We start from the raw sequence: 20,552 nt of genomic DNA on the forward strand, positions 1-20,552 counted from the left end.
TTCATCGTTCATGGTTTGTTTGTGAGAGGCACTTGGATAAGTGATTTGCTTTCTGTAACCTTGATTCAAAGAGACACTTGGAGAAGTGATTTGCTTTCTTTCTGTACACCTGGTTTTGCCGAAGGGAGATCTTTGTTTTTGCATTCTGTTATCTTCTTGCCAGAGACTTTATTTATGTTTATTTTCCGCTCGCAGCCAGCGGAAGCCAGGACTGATAAAGTTATTTCCTTTTAAGTCTGTCTGTCTGCCGTCTTTGAACGAGCAGAGCAGGGGGGTCAGAACACATATCCAAGAGGAGAGTAATCTACTTGCAAAGAGCAATGATAGAGAATTCCGCTTCCCTTTTTTGTTCGCTTTTGGGTTCCTCCTTAAAAACCTTATCCCCGAATTGGACCTACCAATACGATACCTGCAGTCCAACTGGCGGTTGGGATGGATTCCACTCCCAAAAGCTGTGTGTGTTGCAATTCACGTCATGGTTTTAACAATTGTTGGAGGAGGGGAGGGGGTGGGGATAAGGAATCCCAACCCCCTTAGCTGTGCCAAATCTAATTTCACTTCCCCAGAGAAACAGACAATCATGTTCTGCAAAAGGTCGAAGGGTCTCCTATTGCTCTGAGATGATACTTCTAAGCGGAAAAGTTTTTGGAAATAATTTTTGGATCACAAGCTGGTCAAAAACGAGGAGAGCCGAGGTGGCGCAGGGGTTAAATGCAGCACTGCAGGCTACTTCAGCTGACTGCAGTTCGGCGGTTCTAATCTCACCGGCTCAAGGTTGACTCAGCCTTCCATCCTTCCGAGGTGGGTAAAATGAGGACCCGGATTGTTGTTGGGGGCGATATGCTGACTCTGTAAACCGCTTAGAGAGGGCTGAAAGCCCTATGAAGCGGTATATAAGTCTAACTGCTATTGCTGTTGCTAAAACTCCGCCTGCCGTTACTTCCTTAAACCTTCTCAGGAGGATCTAAAAAACCTTTACAAAATGATTCATCTGTAAAAAAAAAAAAACAGTTCCCTTTAGCAACCATCCAAAGTTACAACTGCTGTGATTCACTTAACAACGGTGGCAAGAAAGAAAGGTTGCTTCATTTTCTGGTGGACGGCATGGCCATCATTGGCTTGGAAACAGCGCCCTCTCCTGGTTGCATTGAAATGCAAACTCTCCCCTTGAGTTGTGTTTAACCGCAACTGCCGTACACGTTGGCTGGGTCTTACCTAACGGGGCTTGGCATCCTGTCATTCTATGCCAGGGAAAGGCAGACCCAGCAGGAGGAAGAGGACGGTTTGCAGAGCAAGGAGCCAATCCATGCCATGATGTTCCCATCCTTAGAAGTCTCTTATTTTGATGTGGCTTGTCTAACACGCAAGGAAAGGAGAGAAGGGAAAGGAGAGGAGGAAGGAAGGAAGGAGAGAAGAAAGAGAAGAAAGGGGGGTAGGAAGGAGGGAGGGAAGGAGGGAGGGAAGTAAGGAGGGAAGGAAGGAGAGAAGAAAGGAGGGAAGGAAGGAGGGAAGGAAGGAGAGAAGGAAGGAGGGAATGTAGGAGAGAAGGAAGGGGGGAAGGAAGGAGGAAAGGAAGGGGGAAAGGAAGGAGAGAAGGAGAAAAGAAAGGAGGGAAGGAAGGAAGGAGGGAGGGAAGGAGGGAAGGGGAAGGAGGGAGGGAAGGAAGGAGAGAAGGAGAGAAGAAACGAGGGAAGGAAAGAGGGAAGGAAGGAGAGAATGAGGGAAGGAAGGAGGGAAGGAAGGAGGGAAGGAAGGAGGGAATGTAGGAGAGAAGGAAGGGGGAAGGAAAGAGGAAAGGAAGGGGGAAAAGAAGGGGAGAGAAGGAGAAAAGAAAGGGAAGGAAGGAAGGAGGGAAGGAAGGAGGGAAGGAGGGAAGGAAGGAGGGAAGGAGAGAAGGAGGGAAGGGGAAGGAGGGAGGGAAGGAAGGAGGGAAGGAAAGAGGGAGGGAGGGAAGAAGAAGTAGGACCGTTGTAAGATAAGATGGATCTATGGGATGTTAAAAAAGCAATCTTCAAGTATATTGTCAACAGTAGGAAAAATTGTTATAAATACATATTATTAACAGTTATGAGATCATATAATTGTGAATGCATATATGAAATTGATTAAAAAAAAAAAGTTTGGGAAGAAATCTTTTCCCCAGCCCTCATTTATTAATAGCACGGAGTTCGCAGGGTTGACCCAGCTGGAAGGAGGAAAATTCCCGCTCCAGAGCTTGACCATCAGACCTTCTTCAGTACGCAAGAGATGAGGAGGGACATAATAAGAAGTGCTTTTCTTTGGATGGTTTTGGAGCCCAAATCCCTTCCCCTCCCCGTGTTTTTGATGACAACAAGCTTGCAGTGAAGTTGTTGGTCCTTGACCAACAAGCCACGGGGGACAGAAGAGATGAAGGCTGGACTCAAAAGCCCATCAAGGACTCCCAAAGGAGGCGAGGGCCAACCATGCCTGCGTTGTTGCAGATAGAGATGCTGGATTTGGGGAATTATTGGCCTCCTCTCCAAGGTGTTTGATACCTGGGATAGTTCAGGTGGCGACATCCAATCAACCTCTAGTGTTTTCAGAAGCTCAACAGGACCAGTTAGCACCAGTAGAGGAGTTCATGAGGCTGTTGGGGATTTGGGATTCTTGGTGAACTAAAGGAACTAAAAAAATAAATAAATCACTTCCTTATCATTGTCAAGAACTCAGGTTCAACTGATTAGAACTGTGTTAGCAAAAAAACCAACACAGTTCTAGGCTGCATCAACAGAGGGAGAGAATCAAGATCACGTGAAGGGTTAATACCACTTTATAAGGTCTTGGGAAGGCCTTACTTGGAATATGGCACCCAGTTTTGGTCGCCACGATGTAGAAAAGATGTGGAGACTCTGGAAAGTGTGCAGAGAAGAGCAACAAAGAGGATGAGGGGGACTGGAGGCTAAAACATATGAAGAACGGTTGCAGGAACTGGTTATGTCTAGTTTAATGAAAAGAAGGACCAGGGGAGACAGAATAGCAGTCTTCCAATATCTCAGGGGCTGCCCCAAAGAAGAGGGAGTCAAGCTATTCTCCAAGGCACCTGAGGGTAGAACAAGAAGCAATGGGTGGAAACTAATCAAGGAGAGAAGCAACTTCGAACTCAGGAGGAATTTCCTGGCAGAGAGAACAATGAATCAGTGGAACAGAAGTTGCCTCCAGAAGTTGTGAATGCCCCAACACTGGAAGTCTTTAAGAAGGTGTTGGTTAGCCATTTGTCTGAAACGGTATAGGGTTTCCTGCCTAGGCAAGGGGTTGGACTAGAAGACCTCCACGGTCCCTTCCAACTCTGCTATTGTATTGTATTGTATTATATAGATGACTTGGTCTATTCTATTCCATTCATTATATTTGCTCAATCAGTTTTATGGGTGTCCCTCAAGGGCATCAAATTGGAGACGATGCCAAGACCAGCAGGGCAACTGAGATTTCTTTCTCACGCATTGCTGAGACCCGTTTCCTTCCGCTTCGTCGTTTCCAGAACCAAAGGAATGCAGCCGAGGCTTTCTGGACGCCTTACCAGAGGCAGTTCCAGCATGAGGCCTGAACTCAGCCACGAAACTCAAGTGGAGCCCTTGCTCTCCCTCAGGGTGGCTGTGGGGACGAGCCGGATATGCGTACAGAGCTTGTGTGTCTTCAAGAACTATTAGCTGAAGATGGTTTTCGTAGAAGCAGCGATAAAGGAAATCTCGTTTCCGCTTCACACTCCCGCCCTTCCTCATCTCTACCGATCTGAACTTCACTTGGTACAGAAGAGGAAGCCTCGCAAGCCACTTGCTGTCCCCTACAGAAGGGATGCCACCCTGGGCTCTGCCCCCACCAGGGAGCAAAGGCGGCTGGTGCCCATTTCCGGGCAGGTTGGAGAGAGAGACCCCCAACCCAGATAGGCAGGAGCCAACCAAGGACTTCTCTCTCTTGTGGCAACTTCTGAACTTATCGTATTGTTCGGAGTATTTTTCCCCCCCTCAAAAAAGAGACTGAAAATCTGGGTGCATCTTATACTCCGGTGCATCTTATACTCTGAAATATACGGTAGCTGAAAAACCATCAGGGTGGTTAGATATGACTCTTGCCCAAGCCCTTCATGGTAGTGGATCTGGGTACTTGAGAGACCGCCTACTGCCAATTACCTCCACTCGACCAATTAGATCCCATAGATTAGGCCTCCTCCGAGTTCCATCTGCCGGTCAATGTCGACTGGCAACCACGCGGAGGAGAGCCTTCTCGGTGGCAGCTCCGACCCTTTGGAACGATCTCCCCGTGGAGATTCGTACCCTCACCACCCTCCAGACCTTCCGCACAGCCCTTAAAACCTGGCTGTCCCGTCAGGCCTGGGGTTAAAGACCGTAACCCACCCGAATTGTATGAATGTTGTGCTTTTAATGATGTACTGTCTTATGTATTAATTTGTTTGTCCTCCCTTCCTTCCAAACTGTGAGCTGCCCTGAGTCCCCCCAGGGAAAAGGGCGGCATATAAATAAACTACTCATACTCATCCGTTGCCCTTCCCCTCTAAGACCCCTGTAGTCTTGGGGTTTGTGGGGGGACCAAGCCCAAGGGATCCCACCACTTTAGAAGAGCAGAAATAAGCTTCCTCCAACTAACCTAATTAAAATGACGATAAGTAATGCCATTCCTAGAATTATGGACATTTTTTAAAAAAATAATGTCCCATCCTTCTGGAACATGAAAAACGATCTTTGTGGTCCTTCTGGCTCAGAGGCTGAGCTACAGGCCGCTCTTCGGCAAGGCTCGGATTGCAACAGCCGCTCCGTAGGGATTTGGGTGGTGGGTCTCTAGGGGAATTCCTGGTTGATTATGGTTTGCTATAATCTGGGTTTTCGCATTGGGTGGTAGGCCTGAGACGAAGGCCTTGTCCATTATGGCACAGTAGGGAGATTAAATGTGATGACCCCATTACCCAAGTTCTATTATTTTGAGATTTCCCCCTCCCCTCCATTTGCAGGTCTTTTCTCCCCATTTCACTCCTAACTGAGAAACTCAGGTTATGGCCAGCCAGTGGAGCTGGCAGCAGATTCGGACAGAGAGAGAGTTGGGGAGGAACCTGGGCCAATCTTGGAGTCTGGGGAAGGCTCGGATGAGGGCTCTGGGTCGGAGGCAGAGAGGGGGCCGTATGCCAGTTATCAGCTGCTTTTCAGAGGCAGACATCAGTGAGGCAGAAGAACAGCTGGAGCCTGTTCCCAGTGTGCGCATGCACAGTTGCCAGACGAAGAGAACAGCTAAAGGACAGGGGTCGACTTGGGAGTAAGGGCAGACAATGAATGGCCCCTCCCAGAGGAGATAAAAGAGGAGAGAAAGGGGAGTGGAGTTTGCAGGAGACAATTCACTTAATTGGTTCGTGACTCTCCGAGACTCCTTGCCAAGTTCTGCAGAGATCGTCCTGGCAGCTCTCCAAGCCAGATAAGGTCTGTGACTGTAAATCCTCCTTCGAAAGACTTTGCTGGAGGTGAATGAGCAAAATCCACAGCCAATTAATAAAAGGGGATTTTTGTCGGGACAAGGAGTTTTGCTTCAGGCTCTGGGGAAACCTCGGTCAGAACAGGGGGAGCACTTGCCATCCCCCAGGGCTGTTGTGAAGCTAAGCGGGATGCATGCACACAGCTCGTGCGAGATCTCGAAAGAAGAACAAAAGTTGAAGATGGGGTTGTTGTTTTTTTATAGAAGCGATAAAAGGAAATAACATTTCTGGTTGGTAGTCGGTTCCCTCCCTCCCTCCCTCCTTCATCGGTTGCAGATCTAAAGTGCAGATCATAAGTCACGCCCGAGCTACTCAATCCTTCTTGTGGGGGACTTCAAGTGCAGTGGTGGGGATTTCTCCAGCTGGGCCTCCTCTCATAACACAGCCTGGCTGAGCAAGATGGGCCAAGATGCCTCCCCCGAGCTCCCTGGAGATGCCCAGTTGCCTTCCAAGGTCCTGGTTGGTCAATGGTCCCCATAAGAATTCAGTGAAGAAGCCTCCATGTCTTGTTTCTTCCTCTGATCACAATGGATGGATACTTGGACATCAAGTCTACCACTGGTTCTCCTCTCACCCCAAATAGCCTAGTTGGGAGGCCTGACTAGGAGAGGTCTGGACTGTAGAGACCCTTCAGGACAAGGCCCAAACCAGCCCCAAACCATATTTATCTCCACCCCCTCCTTTCCAAATTATTATAAGGCAACGTGCGATTGTTGTGTCATTCTCATGTGTCACATCCCCAAAATAGACAGGGCCGGAGAAAAGAAGGGAACGTACTGAGTAGAAGAATTAAAGTTGACTTGATTAACATTTAATCTTAATTACTCCCAGAGTATTTCACCATTTCCCCCTTCTGTGGGGGTTCCCACAACGGTAGAAGCTGAAATTGTGCAAGAGTGTGTCCAAAAGTTGCTGCATGAGCTGAAGGCCAATCTGGGTGTGTGCCCCACGCCCACATCGTGCTGCACAGAAGCTAACATGCGCTACGGGGAAAGCCACAAAAACCACCCTCCCACTGTAGCTAAATCAGGAACCAGAGGAAACCACTTTTGGTAATACAGGTATCTATTTTATTAAAAAAGTTACAAACAGCTGGACTGTAGGGCTGTCTTACAAAATGAATGAATGAATGAAACTGGAAGGGGAGAGGAGAGAGAGAGGGGGGGAAAAACGGCGGCTCACTTTTACAAAGCATTTGATCGTCGTGCTAGTTTTGCAACTTGCCAAATTCCCAGACTTTTTGTTTCTTACTTCCCTCCCTCCTCCCCAAAAAAAGAAAGAGGTACAGTACATTTGATACGCTGAATTAAATCACGAGAGACATTCAGGCAGAAGAGGGCTGGGGTGCCACATCCGGGAAGGAGATGCCCCCTATACGCGTAGCCCTGGAATTGCTCCCGACAAAAGGCTGGGTTCGGGCACCTGGATGGCTACCCCATACACACGCCCGCCCGCCGGAGCACCGTCTGGCTCCCCGTTGTGCAATGTGGAGAAAGAGGCATGTGAAGCGGGAGGGGGGAGAGGGGTCCTCTTCCTCTGATTAATCCACTGGGACCTTGGCCCAAAGGCTTCAGGATTCAAATGTACCAGCACCTTCTCGGCTGAACCACAATAGGGGGCAACTTGTGCAGCTCCAGAATCCTTCTGGAATCCAAGACCGGGAGGCCGATAGTGGAAAAGGCTGCCTGGATTTGAACCTTGCAATACACTTAACGACCAGGAAGGGCCGCCTCTTTTAAGTGCCCCCCCCCCAAAAAAAAAACTGCGCTGAAGGGCAGCAGCCCAGATCAGATGCCAAACTCTTTGCCGTCCCCAAATCCAACTGGGAAAAAAAATTGGAATTTTTATTAAAAAAAGGGTCAACCAACAGAGAAATTTAGGAATTAACGCGACGTTTCTGCCGCTGAGGAAATAAGGTACAGTCACCGAGAGAGTTCTGCATTCCCTTGGCACGTGGGATACTTGGCCAATGTAGAGAGCACTGCAAAAGAGGGTTTGTTTGTGTTACACTTGGAGATTTCTATTATTAAAGTGCAAGCCTAATCTTTTACTACTACACTGCAAATTTTGAATGGAGAGAGATCAAAAATCTGGGCAGGCTCAAGGCCCAGCATGCTATAGTGCCAACTGCCAACCCAGAAAGATCCAAGGGTGGAATCTGGTCAACACTTTTAAAAGTTTTGGGCTGCTACGGAAATCAGGGCTTATTAGATGTACGGCCAAAGGGCTTCAGGTGGGCTTTTAAACCTGGCGCAGGCTCATTTACCTGCCTGGAGTGAAGAAGAGACAGACACTTCTTACATCAGTGCCAGGAAAAAGGTCTACCACAGTTGTGGTGCTAACATTTCCACCAATGCTCTCTTCCTTCTGCTCAAAAATCCGGGTTGCTCTTCAAAAACCACAAGGAGTTAAATTGCAGTTTTGGGGAGATATTGGTGACGGAAGGAGGCCGGTTCAACCGAGGCTCCTGTTGCTTTATCTCTTGGCTTGTTGAACCAACCGAGGCTGCCTCCAACAGAAACTGACAAGAGGAAATGACGGAGCGCCAAGCCGGGCCAACTCATCTATTGCTTCGACATTTTTGGACAGAAACAATAGTTAAAACCATAAAGTCGATTCCCTCCCTCCCCTGACCTTTGCCAAAGTCACCTTAAATCCTACGGGGGGGATCTCAAGTCCAGGTGTGCTTTGGAACACAACTTAAGAAGACACACTGTCCGTTTTTCCAAGAAAAGGGTTTTTCAGCATTTGGAAGATGAATGTAATAAAAGCAGATGAACGAGTGATTTTCAACACAGCCTTTTCTTTCCAAAAAAAAAACCAACAACCCCCAAATCCAAATACCATATAACAACAGAGAACACACATACAAATTCCTGGATGTCTCCAGTCCCCACCGAAAAAGCTTTCCCATCAGGCCAACCCCATGCCACCACAGGCTGCTGGAAACGGATGTCGTATCCTCCCGTATCAGGCAATTCTTAAACATCCTTCTATGACACCATCACATGTAAACAGAATGTTTCAAAGTTCCAATCAATGACATTTGAGAGGAGAAGAAATCTTTAGTTTTCACTCTTTCTTTCTCTCTCTCTCTCTCTTTCTCTCTTTTGCAAATCAAGCACGGATGTGAGGTAATATACAGAAGTAACCATTTGTGTTTAAGGCTCACTTTTATTCTCCATTAATTTTTTTTTCTCTCTCTCTTAAAAAGGCATTTGAGTAGGTAATACTGAGTTTAAAGTTTAATAAATACAAGATTTAGAAATCAATTAAAGAAATAAAATAGTTTAAAATGAACTTTTTGCATATTAGCCATTAATAGGAACTTAGAAAGCTATTTAAAAAAAAAAAAAAAACACCCCAAGAGATCAAGAACAGATTCCCAAATCAAATGGTAAACATGCTAAGTGTTTGTAGCAGGGCCCGGGCCTCTCCCCAGCTGCTCCCTTGCCTGTTTCACAACGGAGGCCTGGAAAAACGTGCTCTGAAGACCGAGACCAGGTTAAGGAAGGGTCAGTTCGGCAACCTGGGCTTAAAAAGAGTCCTCCAATGCAGCATCTGTGCAAATTTCCTCTGAGTTTTATCTGTAAGGAAGAGAAAGAAATCTTGTCAAGGAGCCCCCGTGTCAGCTTCTGCCTTGCTGTTGCTTCAGCTGTCATGAAACGGGGAGGGAGGGCTGGTATTTGGGAGGTTATTCGATGTGCTGGAGGAATGTTCTAGGATGTACCAGATGTTTGGTTTGCGCATGCATGAGTGCTTCCCGCCTGGACCAACGGCCTCGACATTCCATCTTCGTGATGTCTTTTTGAAGTTATCTCACACCTGACATTTGAAGGACTTATGATTGGCCTGAGGCTATGATCCTAAGGGGTGGGGAATGGACTATTCTATATATCAATCGCTTTTGCGCCTAATTAAGTAGACTTTGCTGCGCAACTGCTCGCTTACCATTTGTAATTAGTAAAAGTGCTTTTGATTTCCAACGCATGGAACTTCTTAGTCTTTCTTTCCTAATTATTTAATGGAGTGATGCTGACACCCAGGTCTTCCCAGGGCACACAAGGAAGCTGTTTTGACGGCATCACCGTTTTTGACGGTACGAAGGTCCGTTTTCCCGTCGCCCCAAAAGAGTTTTATTTTTGACCTGCAGATTAATTTTTTTGCAGCTTTTCCTGGGGATCTGTGAGAGACTCATCCCAAGCCACACGGACATCCTGCTTTATAAAAATGCAGAGAGAAGTAGCCCCCCAAAAGTTAAATCCAGTAGACTCCCCCAGTTTCAGTTTATTGTATTTATATGCCGCCCTTTTCCCCCGAAGGGGACTCAGGGCGGCTCACAACTCGAACCGGGGAAGGGGATACAGACAGAAAATTTAAAAAACCACAAGCATAACAATATATAATTTAAAACTCACAACAGTCACACCATTCGAGACGGGGGCAACAGCTCTTTAGCCCCAGGCCTGTCGGAACAGCCACGTTTTGAGGGCTTTGCGGAAGGCCTGGAGGGTGGTGAGGGTTCGAATCTCCACGGGGAGCTCGTTCCAGAGGGTTGGAGCAGCCACAGAGAAACTGAAACTAGACTCCCCCCCCAAACCAGATTTCTTACGCAATGCAGCTGGGGAGGAAGGGGTGGGGGAGAAAGCTTGTGACGAAATCCATTCTGGGAAGGGGTTGTTTTAAAGGTATAGCTTTAAAAGAAAAACTAGCAATATGGAAAACATTTTTTTTCTCTGCTTCTTTCCTTGGGAATATAATTATCACTTTATTAAATAGGGTTTGCTAAAAGGTGGAAATACACCACGTAAAATAGAGAATGGGAGGGAGATAAAGAGAGGGAAAGGGGGAGAAAGGAGACAGGAGAGAGGGAAGGGAGGGAAAGAGTAGGAGAGAGAGGGAAGGTGTGGAAAGAGAGGAGAGGGAGAGAGCAAGGGAAAGTAGAGAAGAGAGAGAGGGAAGAGGGAAGAAGAAGGTAGGGAGGAGAAAAGGAGGAGAGAGAGCTGAAGACGAAATAGGCTACAATACGGTGTATGGAAAGCAGAAGAGCAAATGAAAATTGAAGAGGCTTAATGCAAAAATAATTGATATACTATTGAATACTCAAAACATGTTTGTGGATTGTTATATGTATGTTAAAATCCCTTGGCGACTGAGGAAAGGTGACCTTTGTCTCACAGATATTTCAAAAGAGGGCAGTAAAAGAGACTACAGGAATGGGGAGAAAGATGAGATGGAAGCTATTCAGCCTCTCTCTCTCTCTCTCTGGTTGCAGATAATTTGGGGAAAAAAATTCATTACTTCTGTTTTATTTCGCTTCGTGCAACCCGTGTGGGTTGCAACACGACTTCTTTTGCTGATCATGTCTTCAGCCCCTGGAAAATTCAAGGGCAGCTGACACATGACCACACTTTCACAACCTCCCCCTCTCCGTTAGAGCTAAGAGGCCGCTTCAGGTTAAGGCGCGGGCGTTACCACTCAGCCGTTAAGCTTTCCCCCTTCTTCAAATGAAACAAGAGCGATTTGCATGTTTCAGAATAGTGTGCAGGAGAAAATTGCCCTTGCAAGAAAAAAATAATAATCAACATTTATTCACAAGGAGCCAGGGAAAGATCAACTATAGCGGACCTATAAAAGATGATAGTAAATACTTAGAACAGTGTTTCTCAACCTTGGCAACTTGAAGATGTCTGGACTTCAACTCCCAGAATTCCCCAGCCAGCATTCTGGGAATTGAAGTCCGGACATCTTCAAGTTACCAAGGTTGAGAAACCCTGACTTAGAATAAAGCTAGTGGAGTTTGCATTTCATCAAATTGTCAAGCAAGAGTAAGAATTCTGAATAAGAGGTGGCTAATAATGAATCACTGAAACAGGAGTTGCCTTCAGAGGTTGTGGGTGCTCCATCAATGGAGGTTTTTAAGAAGAGACTAGATCAGGGATGTCCAAACTAGGGAACTTTAAGACTTGTGGACTTCAACTCCCAGAATTCCCCAGCCTGCATAACTTAATCTCTTGTAATCCCTTCCTCTGCAATCTCTCCACTTACATCAGAGGTATTCAAACTTGGGAATTTTAAGACTTGTGGGCGTCAACTCCCAGAATTCCCCAGCCTGCATAATTTACTCTCTTGTAATCCCTTCCTCTGCAATCTCTCCACTTACATCAGAAGTCTACAAACTTGGGAACTTTAAGACTTGTGGATGTCAACTCCCAGAATTCCCCAGCCTGCATAACTTACTCTCTTGTAATCCCTTCCTCTGCAATCTCTCCACTTGCATCAGAGGTCTATAAACTTGGGAACTTTAAGACTGGTGGACTTCAACTCCGAGATTTCCCCAGCCATGCATGGCTGGCTGGCTGGGGAATTCTGGGAGTTGAAGTCCACAAATCTTAAAGTTCCCAAGTTTGGACAGCCCTGGATTAGACAGTCAATTGTCTGAGATGGTATATAGGGGACTCTTGCCTGAAGCAGGGGGCTGGACTAGAAGAACTCCAGGGCCCTTCCGGCTCTATTCTGATTCTAATAGAAAGCCCCCTTATTATCTCACGATGGCACTTTCTCTGCCAAAGACTGGAGAAGATGGTTTGTGAGCGTTACGTGTTGAGTTTAACTGTTTGCCCTGCTACTTGGCAAACCATGTTTGTTGAGACCGAGTACTGCAAGGCAGCCGATCCTGGCTTCTGGTTATTTTGGAAACAGGGTGGAAGAAAAATCCAAGAACTCGAGAGAGGGGGGTGGGTGGGGTGGGGGGCTACCAGCTCAATCACAGCCAATTTGCAAAAAGGCTCCAGGCTGATGTGCTTTGGGGGAGTCCAGCAAAGTTAAACTGGCAGATTCTGGCTCTGTGTGCTCAAAAGGAACCCAAGCGCAGCACCCATCATCCACCGACTTACCCATGGAGTCAAAGAGCTGCTCTTCTCTTTAACAATGGCATTGCTGCAAGGAACAGCCCCATCCCTCACCCAGAGGCTATTTGGGGGAGGAGGGAGGGAGAGGAGGAGGCACTTACCTGCTCTGCATGGCCATGATGGAGAGTTTGCTTTCTCCCTCACTGGACAACACAAGTTGTACAACACTGCTCTTGCTTTTCCGGCAGGGATGCATAGTTCATTTGTCGCACAATCTCGGCAAAGAGTTCATCCACCATGGTCTTGCTCTTGGCAGAGGTCTCCATGAAGGGGCAGCCCCACTCCTGGGCCAGAGCTCGGCCTTCCGCTGACAAAACCTCCCTCTCCGATTCCAGGTCAACTTTATTCCCCACCAGGATGAGAGGAACTTTTTCGTATCGCTTCACGCGGACTATTTGGTCCCTCATCGGCTTGATGTCCTGGGAAAGACGGGAAAAACGGGTGAATGCTCTCCAAAATTCGAGGGGCAGTGCCAGAACAAACCTGGGGTGGGTGGATGCGGTGGGCTTCACCATGTCTGCAATGCCAACACACTGGGCCAAAGAGCATGGGGTTCCCCACCCCACCGTAGGCTTTTTACTATAAAATATTCTAGTAGAATGTTTGTAACTCAGGGTTCAACTGCAGGGACCTCGGTGCTTTTCTTGCAGATGTTTCATGACTCAGCTGGGGAATGTCATTAGTTCTATCTCAAAAAGAAAAAATATATATTCACCAGGGCTGAAAGAGAAGGGAGGCTGCTCTGACCTGCAAGGTTGGAACTTGGGGTTTGGCACCCCACCCTATCTTGGTGGGGGCCTCAAGAAGCGGTCAGGGGCCTTTCCCACCCACCCCCTCCTCTGAGGCCCAGGGGGTCCCAGAGGCTGGAGCCTCTCCTCCAAGTCTAAGCCGGAGGGGGGACCATCCGGCTGCAGCTCTTGCGGCTTCTCCTGCCTCCTTTTGTGGAAGCTAAGAACCCTCCAAAGGAACTGGCTGAGGGATGAGTGGGGCAGACGGTGCTGGTGCTGGGAGGCTCCCCGGCTGCTTTTGGCAGGGCCAGGCGAGAGGCCTCAGGCCCAAATCCCCAGGAGCGGGAGGGGAGGCTTCGTCTTCCCAGGACCCCAAGCGGACCCAGCCTGTCCCACTTGGGCCTCTGGTGGTGGGGGGAGGGAAAAGACTTGGGGAGGTGTGTGTCTTTCCCTGTCCAAGGTAGGCTGAGCCTCCCCCCCACATCCTGCCCCCAGGTTGGCCCAGCAGCCCCCTCCCCCCCGCCCGGTGTGGGTGTGTGAGAGGTGTGTGTTGTCTGTGTGTGTGGGGGGGGGGGAAGAGAGCAGTGGGGAGGGTCTTTCCCTGTTCAAGGAGGGCTGGGCAGGCTCAGCAGCCCCTCCCCGCCCTCTGTGTGTGTGTGTGTGTGTGTGTGTGTGTGTGTGTGTATTATATGAGGGGTGTGTCTGTGTATTGTGTGAGAGGTGTGTGTTGTGTTTGTGTAGGGCGGGGGGGGGCAGGGGGCGGGAAGAAAGCAGTGGGGGGGTCTTTCCCCATTCAAGGAGGGCTGGGCAGGCCCAGCAGCCCCTCCCCGCCCTCTGTGTGTGTGTGTGTATTGTGTGAGAGGTGTGGGGGTGTGTGTTGTGTGTGTGTAGCGGGGGGGGGGGAAGAGAGCAGTGCGGGGGTCTTTCCCCGTTCAAGGAGAGCTGGGCAGGCCCAGCAGGCCCTCCCTGCCCTGTGTGTGTGTATTGTGTGAGAGATGTGTGTGTGTGTGTGTTGTGTGTGTGTGTGTAGGGCGGGGGTGGTGGTGGAGAGAGAGCAGTGGGGGGGGGGGTCTTTCCCCGTTGAAGGAGGGCTGGGCAGGCCCAGCAGCCCCTCCCCGCCCTCTGTGTGTGTGTGTGTGTATTATATGAGGGGTGTGTCTGTGTATTGTGTGAGAGGTGTGTGTTGTGTTTGTGTAGGGCGGGGGGGGCAGGAAGAAAGCAGTGGGGGGGTCTTTCCCCATTCAAGGAGGGCTGGGCAGGCCCAGCAGCCCCTCCCCGCCCTGTGTGTGTGTGTGTGTGTGTGTATTATATGAGGGGTGTGTCTGTGTATTGTGTGAGAGGTGTGTGTTGTGTTTGTGTAGGGCGGGGGGGGGCAGGGGGCGGGAAGAAAGCAGTGGGGGGGTCTTTCCCCATTCAAGGAGGGCTGGGCAGGCCCAGCAGCCCCTCCCCACCCTCTGTGTGTGTGTGTGTGTATTGTGTGAGAGGTGTGGGGGTGTGTGTTGTGTGTGTGTAGCGGGGGGGGGGGGGAAGAGAGCAGTGCGGGGGTCTTTCCCCGTTCAAGGAGAGCTGGGCAGGCCCAGCAGGCCCTCCCTGCCCTGTGTGTGTATTGTGTGAGAGATGTGTGTGTGTGTGTGTTGTGTGTGTGTGTGTAGGGCGGGGGTGGTGGTGGAGAGAGAGCAGTGGGGGGGGTCTTTCCCCGTTGAAGGAGGGCTGGGCAGGCCCAGCAGCCCCTCCCCGCCCTCTGTGTGTGTGTGTGTGTGTGTATTATATGAGGGGTGTGTCTGTGTATTGTGTGAGAGGTGTGTGTTGTGTTTGTGTAGGGCGGGGGGGGGCAGGGGGCGGGAAGAAAGCAGTGGGGGGGTCTTTCCCCATTCAAGGAGGGCTGGGCAGGCCCAGCAGCCCCTCCCCGCCCTCTGTGTGTGTGTGTGTGTGTATTGTGTGAGAGGTGTGGGGGGGTGTGTTGTGTGTGTGTAGCGGGGGGGGGGGGAAGAGAGCAGTGCGGGGGTCTTTCCCCGTTCAAGGAGAGCTGGGCAGGCCCAGCAGGCCCTCCCTGCCCTGTGTGTGTGTATTGTGTGAGAGATGTGTGTGTGTGTGTGTTGTGTGTGTAGGGCGGGGGTGGTGGTGGAGAGAGAGCAGTGGGGGGGGGTCTTTCCCCATTCAAGGAGGGCTGGGCAGGCCCAGCAGCCCCTCCCCGCCCTCTCTGTGTGTGTGTGTGTGTATTATATGAGGGGTGTGTCTGTGTATTGTGTGAGAGGTGTGTGTTGTGTTTGTGTAGGGCGGGGGGGGGCAGGGGGCGGGAAGAAAGCAGTGGGGGGGTCTTTCCCCATTCAAGGAGGGCTGGGCAGGCCCAGCAGCCCCTCCCCGCCCTCTGTGTGTGTGTGTGTGTGTGTATTATATGAGGGGTGTGTCTGTGTATTGTGTGAGAGGTGTGTGTTGTGTTTGTGTAGGGCGGGGGGGGGCAGGGGGCGGGAAGAAAGCAGTGGGGGGGTCTTTCCCCATTCAAGGAGGGCTGGGCAGGCCCAGCAGCCCCTCCCCACCCTCTGTGTGTGTGTGTGTGTATTGTGTGAGAGGTGTGGGGGTGTGTGTTGTGTGTGTGTAGCGGGGGGGGGGGGGGGAAGAGAGCAGTGCGGGGGTCTTTCCCCGTTCAAGGAGAGCTGGGCAGGCCCAGCAGGCCCTCCCTGCCCTGTGTGTGTGTATTGTGTGAGAGATGTGTGTGTGTGTGTGTTGTGTGTGTGTGTGTAGGGCGGGGGTGGTGGTGGAGAGAGAGCAGTGGGGGGGGTCTTTCCCCGTTGAAGGAGGGCTGGGCAGGCCCAGCAGCCCCTCCCCGCCCTCTGTGTGTGTGTGTGTGTGTGTATTATATGAGGGGTGTGTCTGTGTATTGTGTGAGAGGTGTGTGTTGTGTTTGTGTAGGGCGGGGGGGGGGCAGGGGGCGGGAAGAAAGCAGTGGGGGGGTCTTTCCCCATTCAAGGAGGGCTGGGCAGGCCCAGCAGCCCCTCCCCGCCCTCTGTGTGTGTGTGTGTGTGTATTGTGTGAGAGGTGTGGGGGGGTGTGTTGTGTGTGTGTAGCGGGGGGGGGGGGGAAGAGAGCAGTGCGGGGGTCTTTCCCCGTTCAAGGAGAGCTGGGCAGGCCCAGCAGGCCCTCCCTGCCCTGTGTGTGTGTATTGTGTGAGAGATGTGTGTGTGTGTGTGTTGTGTGTGTAGGGCGGGGGTGGTGGTGGAGAGAGAGCAGTGGGGGGGGGTCTTTCCCCATTCAAGGAGGGCTGGGCAGGCCCAGCAGCCCCTCCCCGCCCTCTCTGTGTGTGTGTGTGTGTATTATATGAGGGGTGTGTCTGTGTATTGTGTGAGAGGTGTGTGTTGTGTTTGTGTAGGGCGGGGGGGGGGCAGGGGGCGGGAAGAAAGCAGTGGGGGGGTCTTTCCCCATTCAAGGAGGGCTGGGCAGGCCCAGCAGCCCCTCCCCGCCCTCTGTGTGTGTGTGTGTGTATTGTGTGAGAGGTGTGGGGGTGTGTGTTGTGTGTGTGTAGCGGGGGGGGGGGAAGAGAGCAGTGCGGGGGTCTTTCCCCGTTGAAGGAGGGCTGGGCAGGCCCAGCAGCCCCTCTCTGCCTTGTGTGTGTGTCGTGCATGGGGGGGGGGGCTGGGCCTCCCCCCTCCCTCACCTGGAAGGACTGCTGGTTGACCAGGCTGTAGACCAGGATGAAGCCCTGGCCGTTCTTGATGTAGAGGTCGCGCATGGAGGCGAACTGCTCGGTGCCGGCCGTGTCCAGGATCTCCAGCACGGAGGGCGAGCAGTCCACCTCGATCTCCTTGCGGTAGAAGTCCTCGATGGTGGGGTCGTACTTCTCGATGAAGGTGCCCGTCACGAACTGCACCGTCAGCGCCGACTTGCCCACCCCGCCGCTGCCCAGCACCACCACCTTGTACTCCCTCATGGCCCCCCGGCGGCCACGGCGGCGGCCACGGCGGGCTCCACGGGCCTACCTCCCGCGCCGCCCTGGCCTGGCCTCCGTCCCTCGCCCGCCCTCGCCCCGACCCCCAGGCCCGGCCGCCGCCTCCGCCGCCTCCGCCGCCGCCTCACTCCATGGCCGGCCTGGGGAACCGCCCGCGCGGAAGAGTGCGGCAGCGGCGCTGATGACGCCACTTCCGGGCGCGGGGAGGAGCGCCGGAAGGGGGCAGCCCCATCGGAAGGAGCGCGCCGCGCCTGCGCCCCTGCCGGCCCCGCGGGGCCGCTCTAGCCCTCCCTCCGCCTGGAATGCCTCTCGATGGCCCGCGGCCTGAACAAAAAGCCTTTCGCTTGCCGTCGGGGCGGGGCTTAGAGAGGCGAGAAGGCGGCCGCTCCTTCCGGGGGTGGAGTCGAAGAGCTTCCGATGAAAGGAAGTCGAGGCGGAGGGGTGGGGGGGAAAAAAAAAGAGGGATGGGCACAGAGCGACGCCTTCCACAAACATAGAGAAGCAGCGGCCAGAGCGGCTGTCTCGATTTCTCCCGGAAATGCTTTGTGGGGGGGGGATGTCACTCAGAGGAAAACGGGCGGAGGGGAAGCTAAAAAGTGTAACACGAGGCGGAAGAGCCGCGCTCAGCTGAGCCCAGCTTGTCATCTCCGGGCGGCCTCGTTGAAGGAGAAGCGGCGCCCTGGCTGGCGGGGAAAGAGCTCCTCGCAGGCCCAGAAAAGGCAAACAAACAAACAAACAAATAAATAAATAGTAAATACATAAATAAATCAGGAGGAATGCTGGAAGGCTGAGGTGTGCCATCTCCGGGATGGGAGACCACGAGGAGATCCCAGGGCAATCCTCTAGAGCAGTGGTTCCCAAACTTGGCAACTTTAAGACTTGTGGACTTCAACTCCCAGAGTTCTCCAGCCAGAAGAGCTAGCTGGAGAATTCTGGGAGTTGAAGTCCACAAGTCTTAAAGTTGCCAAGTTTGGGAACCACTGCTCTAGAGCAAGGGGTCCCCAAACTTGGCCACTAAGACTTTGGACTTCAACTCCCAAAACTGAGCTGGCTGGGGAATTCTGGGAGTTGAAGTCCACAAGTCTTAAAGTGGCCAAGTTTGGGGACCCCCTGCTCTAGACCCATAAGCCTTGCCCACAATGGAGCCTTGCCGTTGCATGGAGAGCCCCCCCCACCCCAATCCCCTTTCTTTTCCTCCACATCGCTGGCCCTTTGCTTCCCTTTCCACAAGTGGGAAACACGACAGATCTTCCCAGGAGGGAAATGAGTCAGGCTGAACCTGAACCAGTGGCTGGACCCCTCTGCCATAAACCATATGGGGTGGGTGAGTGAAGGCTCCCCTCAGCGATTCTCCAACAGCCCCACAAGGTAGCAGCACGTCCTGGGACTGGGGTGCCCCTTGGAGGGCATTAAAACGATCAACAACAATGGACCCAGAGTGGCTGCTCTTGAAAATCCACTTCACCTTGTTCCCTGCCTGTGTTTCTCTTTCCAACTGGCCTGCTATAAGCTGTATTGTTATTGCTATTGTTATTATTATATACTTTATTTATTAAACATGAAACTCAGCCCACTGAACATTCAAAAACGCATCACAAATACCAGTGACTGGTGCTAATGGTTGATACGGTTTGCTGCCAGCGTCCTAGGTATCAACCAAGGACCTTCTTAAAATATAAGATGTTCCGAGTAGCGCAGTTTTTTGCAGTTCCGCTGATGTTATTGCAGGAAGCTGCAATTTGTGGGTGTATCTTGTAAAATTCTTGGACATGGTGCCGAGGGCCCCAATGACAATGGATATCACTGTGACATGCTTCATCCATAGCTGTGTAGTTTCGATAGCCAGGTCGCAATATTTCATTATTATTTTTTTCTACTTCTTTTTCTTCGACTCTGGCATCTCCAGGAACAGCGATATCAATAAACTGTACACTTTGGGCCTCTACAACGGTAATATCTGGCGTGTTGTGCTCCAAATGACGATCCGTTTGTATTCGAAAGTCCCACAAGATCTTCACCTTCTCATTTTCGATAGCTTTTTCCACTTTGTTGTTGTTATTACTATTACATTTTTATTCCCCCCCCCCTTTTTTAATGGCCATGACAATAAACATAGCCAATAATCCTGCTTCCTACTTGGGTCAACCCACTGTTTCCTTCTGAGCATTTTGGCCTAAAGATTTGCCGCCATGATGACCTTAAATGCCTCTGACCAGATTCCTTGTTAAGCTGGGGGGGGTGGGATTATGAAAATACGTGACTTTTTTCCCCTCCCTTCTAGTTTGGGCTGTCAGCTTTGTTCTTAATGGCGTAATAAAGCTCTTTTGTTACTTGGTGGGAAGAAAAGTCTCTGCTTTCACATACACCCTCCGAAATAATGCTTAAAAACTGCTTTAGGCAGGACAGGACCATAGGGGTCTTTGTAAATTACTGCAATAAGCTTATTATCATTGCATCGTTGATGGGACCCCTTGAATGTCACCGGATCTTCCTTTCCAAAGTAGAAATGGCACAAGTGATTCACTGGTATGTGTTATAAATACATTTACAAAAGGCACTGTTGCAGAAAATGACAGGCTTTAGACTTCTCAGGATACAGGAAAAGTTTATTTGGCAGCCAGGTTCAGAAAGCTAACGAAATGGTTAGCATTGCAAGTTCTGAACAACCTTAATTATCGAAGCACGCGTTCTTATACATTCCCAAAAGCATTGCAACACAGAAATACTTAAACACATTCCTTAGTGGTTACCATGAGGAGAAAACCTTATAAGGAGATGGGATCTTACTTCTTTTGTTTATGGAGTACCTGTAATTAACGAACTTTAATTGAACCTAGGACTTTTCACATGGGTTTTGACATAGAGACATCTTGTGGTTAGGCACTGGCTTCCTGTTTCTTTTGCAAGCTCCAGCTCTGTCTATGTGGCTTTTAATATAGAAGTAAAGGAGCTCTAAGAGGCTGTCCAGCCTGACCCAGTAAGCTTCACACTTAATGTCCAAATCTCACTTTACGTCTGCTTTAGCACAAGAATTCCAATAGAAACAAGGAAACGCAGCAAGATTCACCGCTTCATTTAACAGCATTTAAATTTAAGAGTCTTGTGTTGTTCTGCACGAAAACACATAGGGTGCTTTTCTTAGTAGCTGTGCAACTCAAATCATGCCTAATTTTTCCTTACGGGGGACTTGGTCCCTTTGCTAAACTCCTGGAGATATTTTGGCCAAAATATTGTTCTGTCCAACATCCACCAACGGAGCGTGCAGCATGTACAGCGAGGACATTAGCGGGAGGAGAAATAAGCTTCCAGGATAGCCGAGGAAACGCTGTCCAGAATCCCATCTGGACAAGCTTAGCGTGTAATTTTAGCCCTGACGCAAACATGAATGATAGTGACCAGCGAAGTTGAGGAGGGGAGGGAGGGCGAGAGGAAAGAGCGCTTCCGAGAGAGAGAGGAAAGGTTATGCTAACAGA

At 50.6% G+C, this 20,552-nt stretch overlaps 1 protein-coding gene across 3 annotated transcripts; it reads right to left on the reverse strand.

Moving 5' to 3' along the window:
* Positions 1-6,544: 6,544 nt before the first annotated feature.
* Positions 6,545-17,172, reverse strand: RAP2C (RAP2C, member of RAS oncogene family). Of its 3 annotated transcripts, none has more exons than XR_004256250.1 (4): positions 16,789-17,172; positions 12,510-12,827; positions 9,449-9,714; positions 6,545-9,084 (listed from the first exon to the last, which is right to left on the reverse strand). XR_004256250.1 is itself a non-coding variant. In XM_032227443.1 (3 exons), exons 1-2 carry the CDS (start codon positions 17,059-17,061, stop codon positions 12,549-12,551), a joined length of 552 nt encoding a protein of 183 aa, XP_032083334.1. In that variant the 5' UTR covers positions 17,062-17,166; the 3' UTR covers positions 6,545-9,084; positions 12,510-12,548. The 3 variants fall into 3 exon arrangements, 1 of the variants encoding a protein (XP_032083334.1); XR_004256249.1 differs by having other exon boundaries at positions 9,449-9,717; XM_032227443.1 differs by lacking the exon at positions 9,449-9,714 and having other exon boundaries at positions 16,789-17,166.
* Positions 17,173-20,552: the final 3,380 nt, after the last annotated feature.

The sequence above is a fragment of the Thamnophis elegans genome, chromosome 12 (genome assembly GCF_009769535.1).
Source record: "Thamnophis elegans isolate rThaEle1 chromosome 12, rThaEle1.pri, whole genome shotgun sequence".
In the NCBI taxonomy this organism is placed as follows: Eukaryota; Metazoa; Chordata; class Lepidosauria; order Squamata; family Colubridae; genus Thamnophis; species Thamnophis elegans.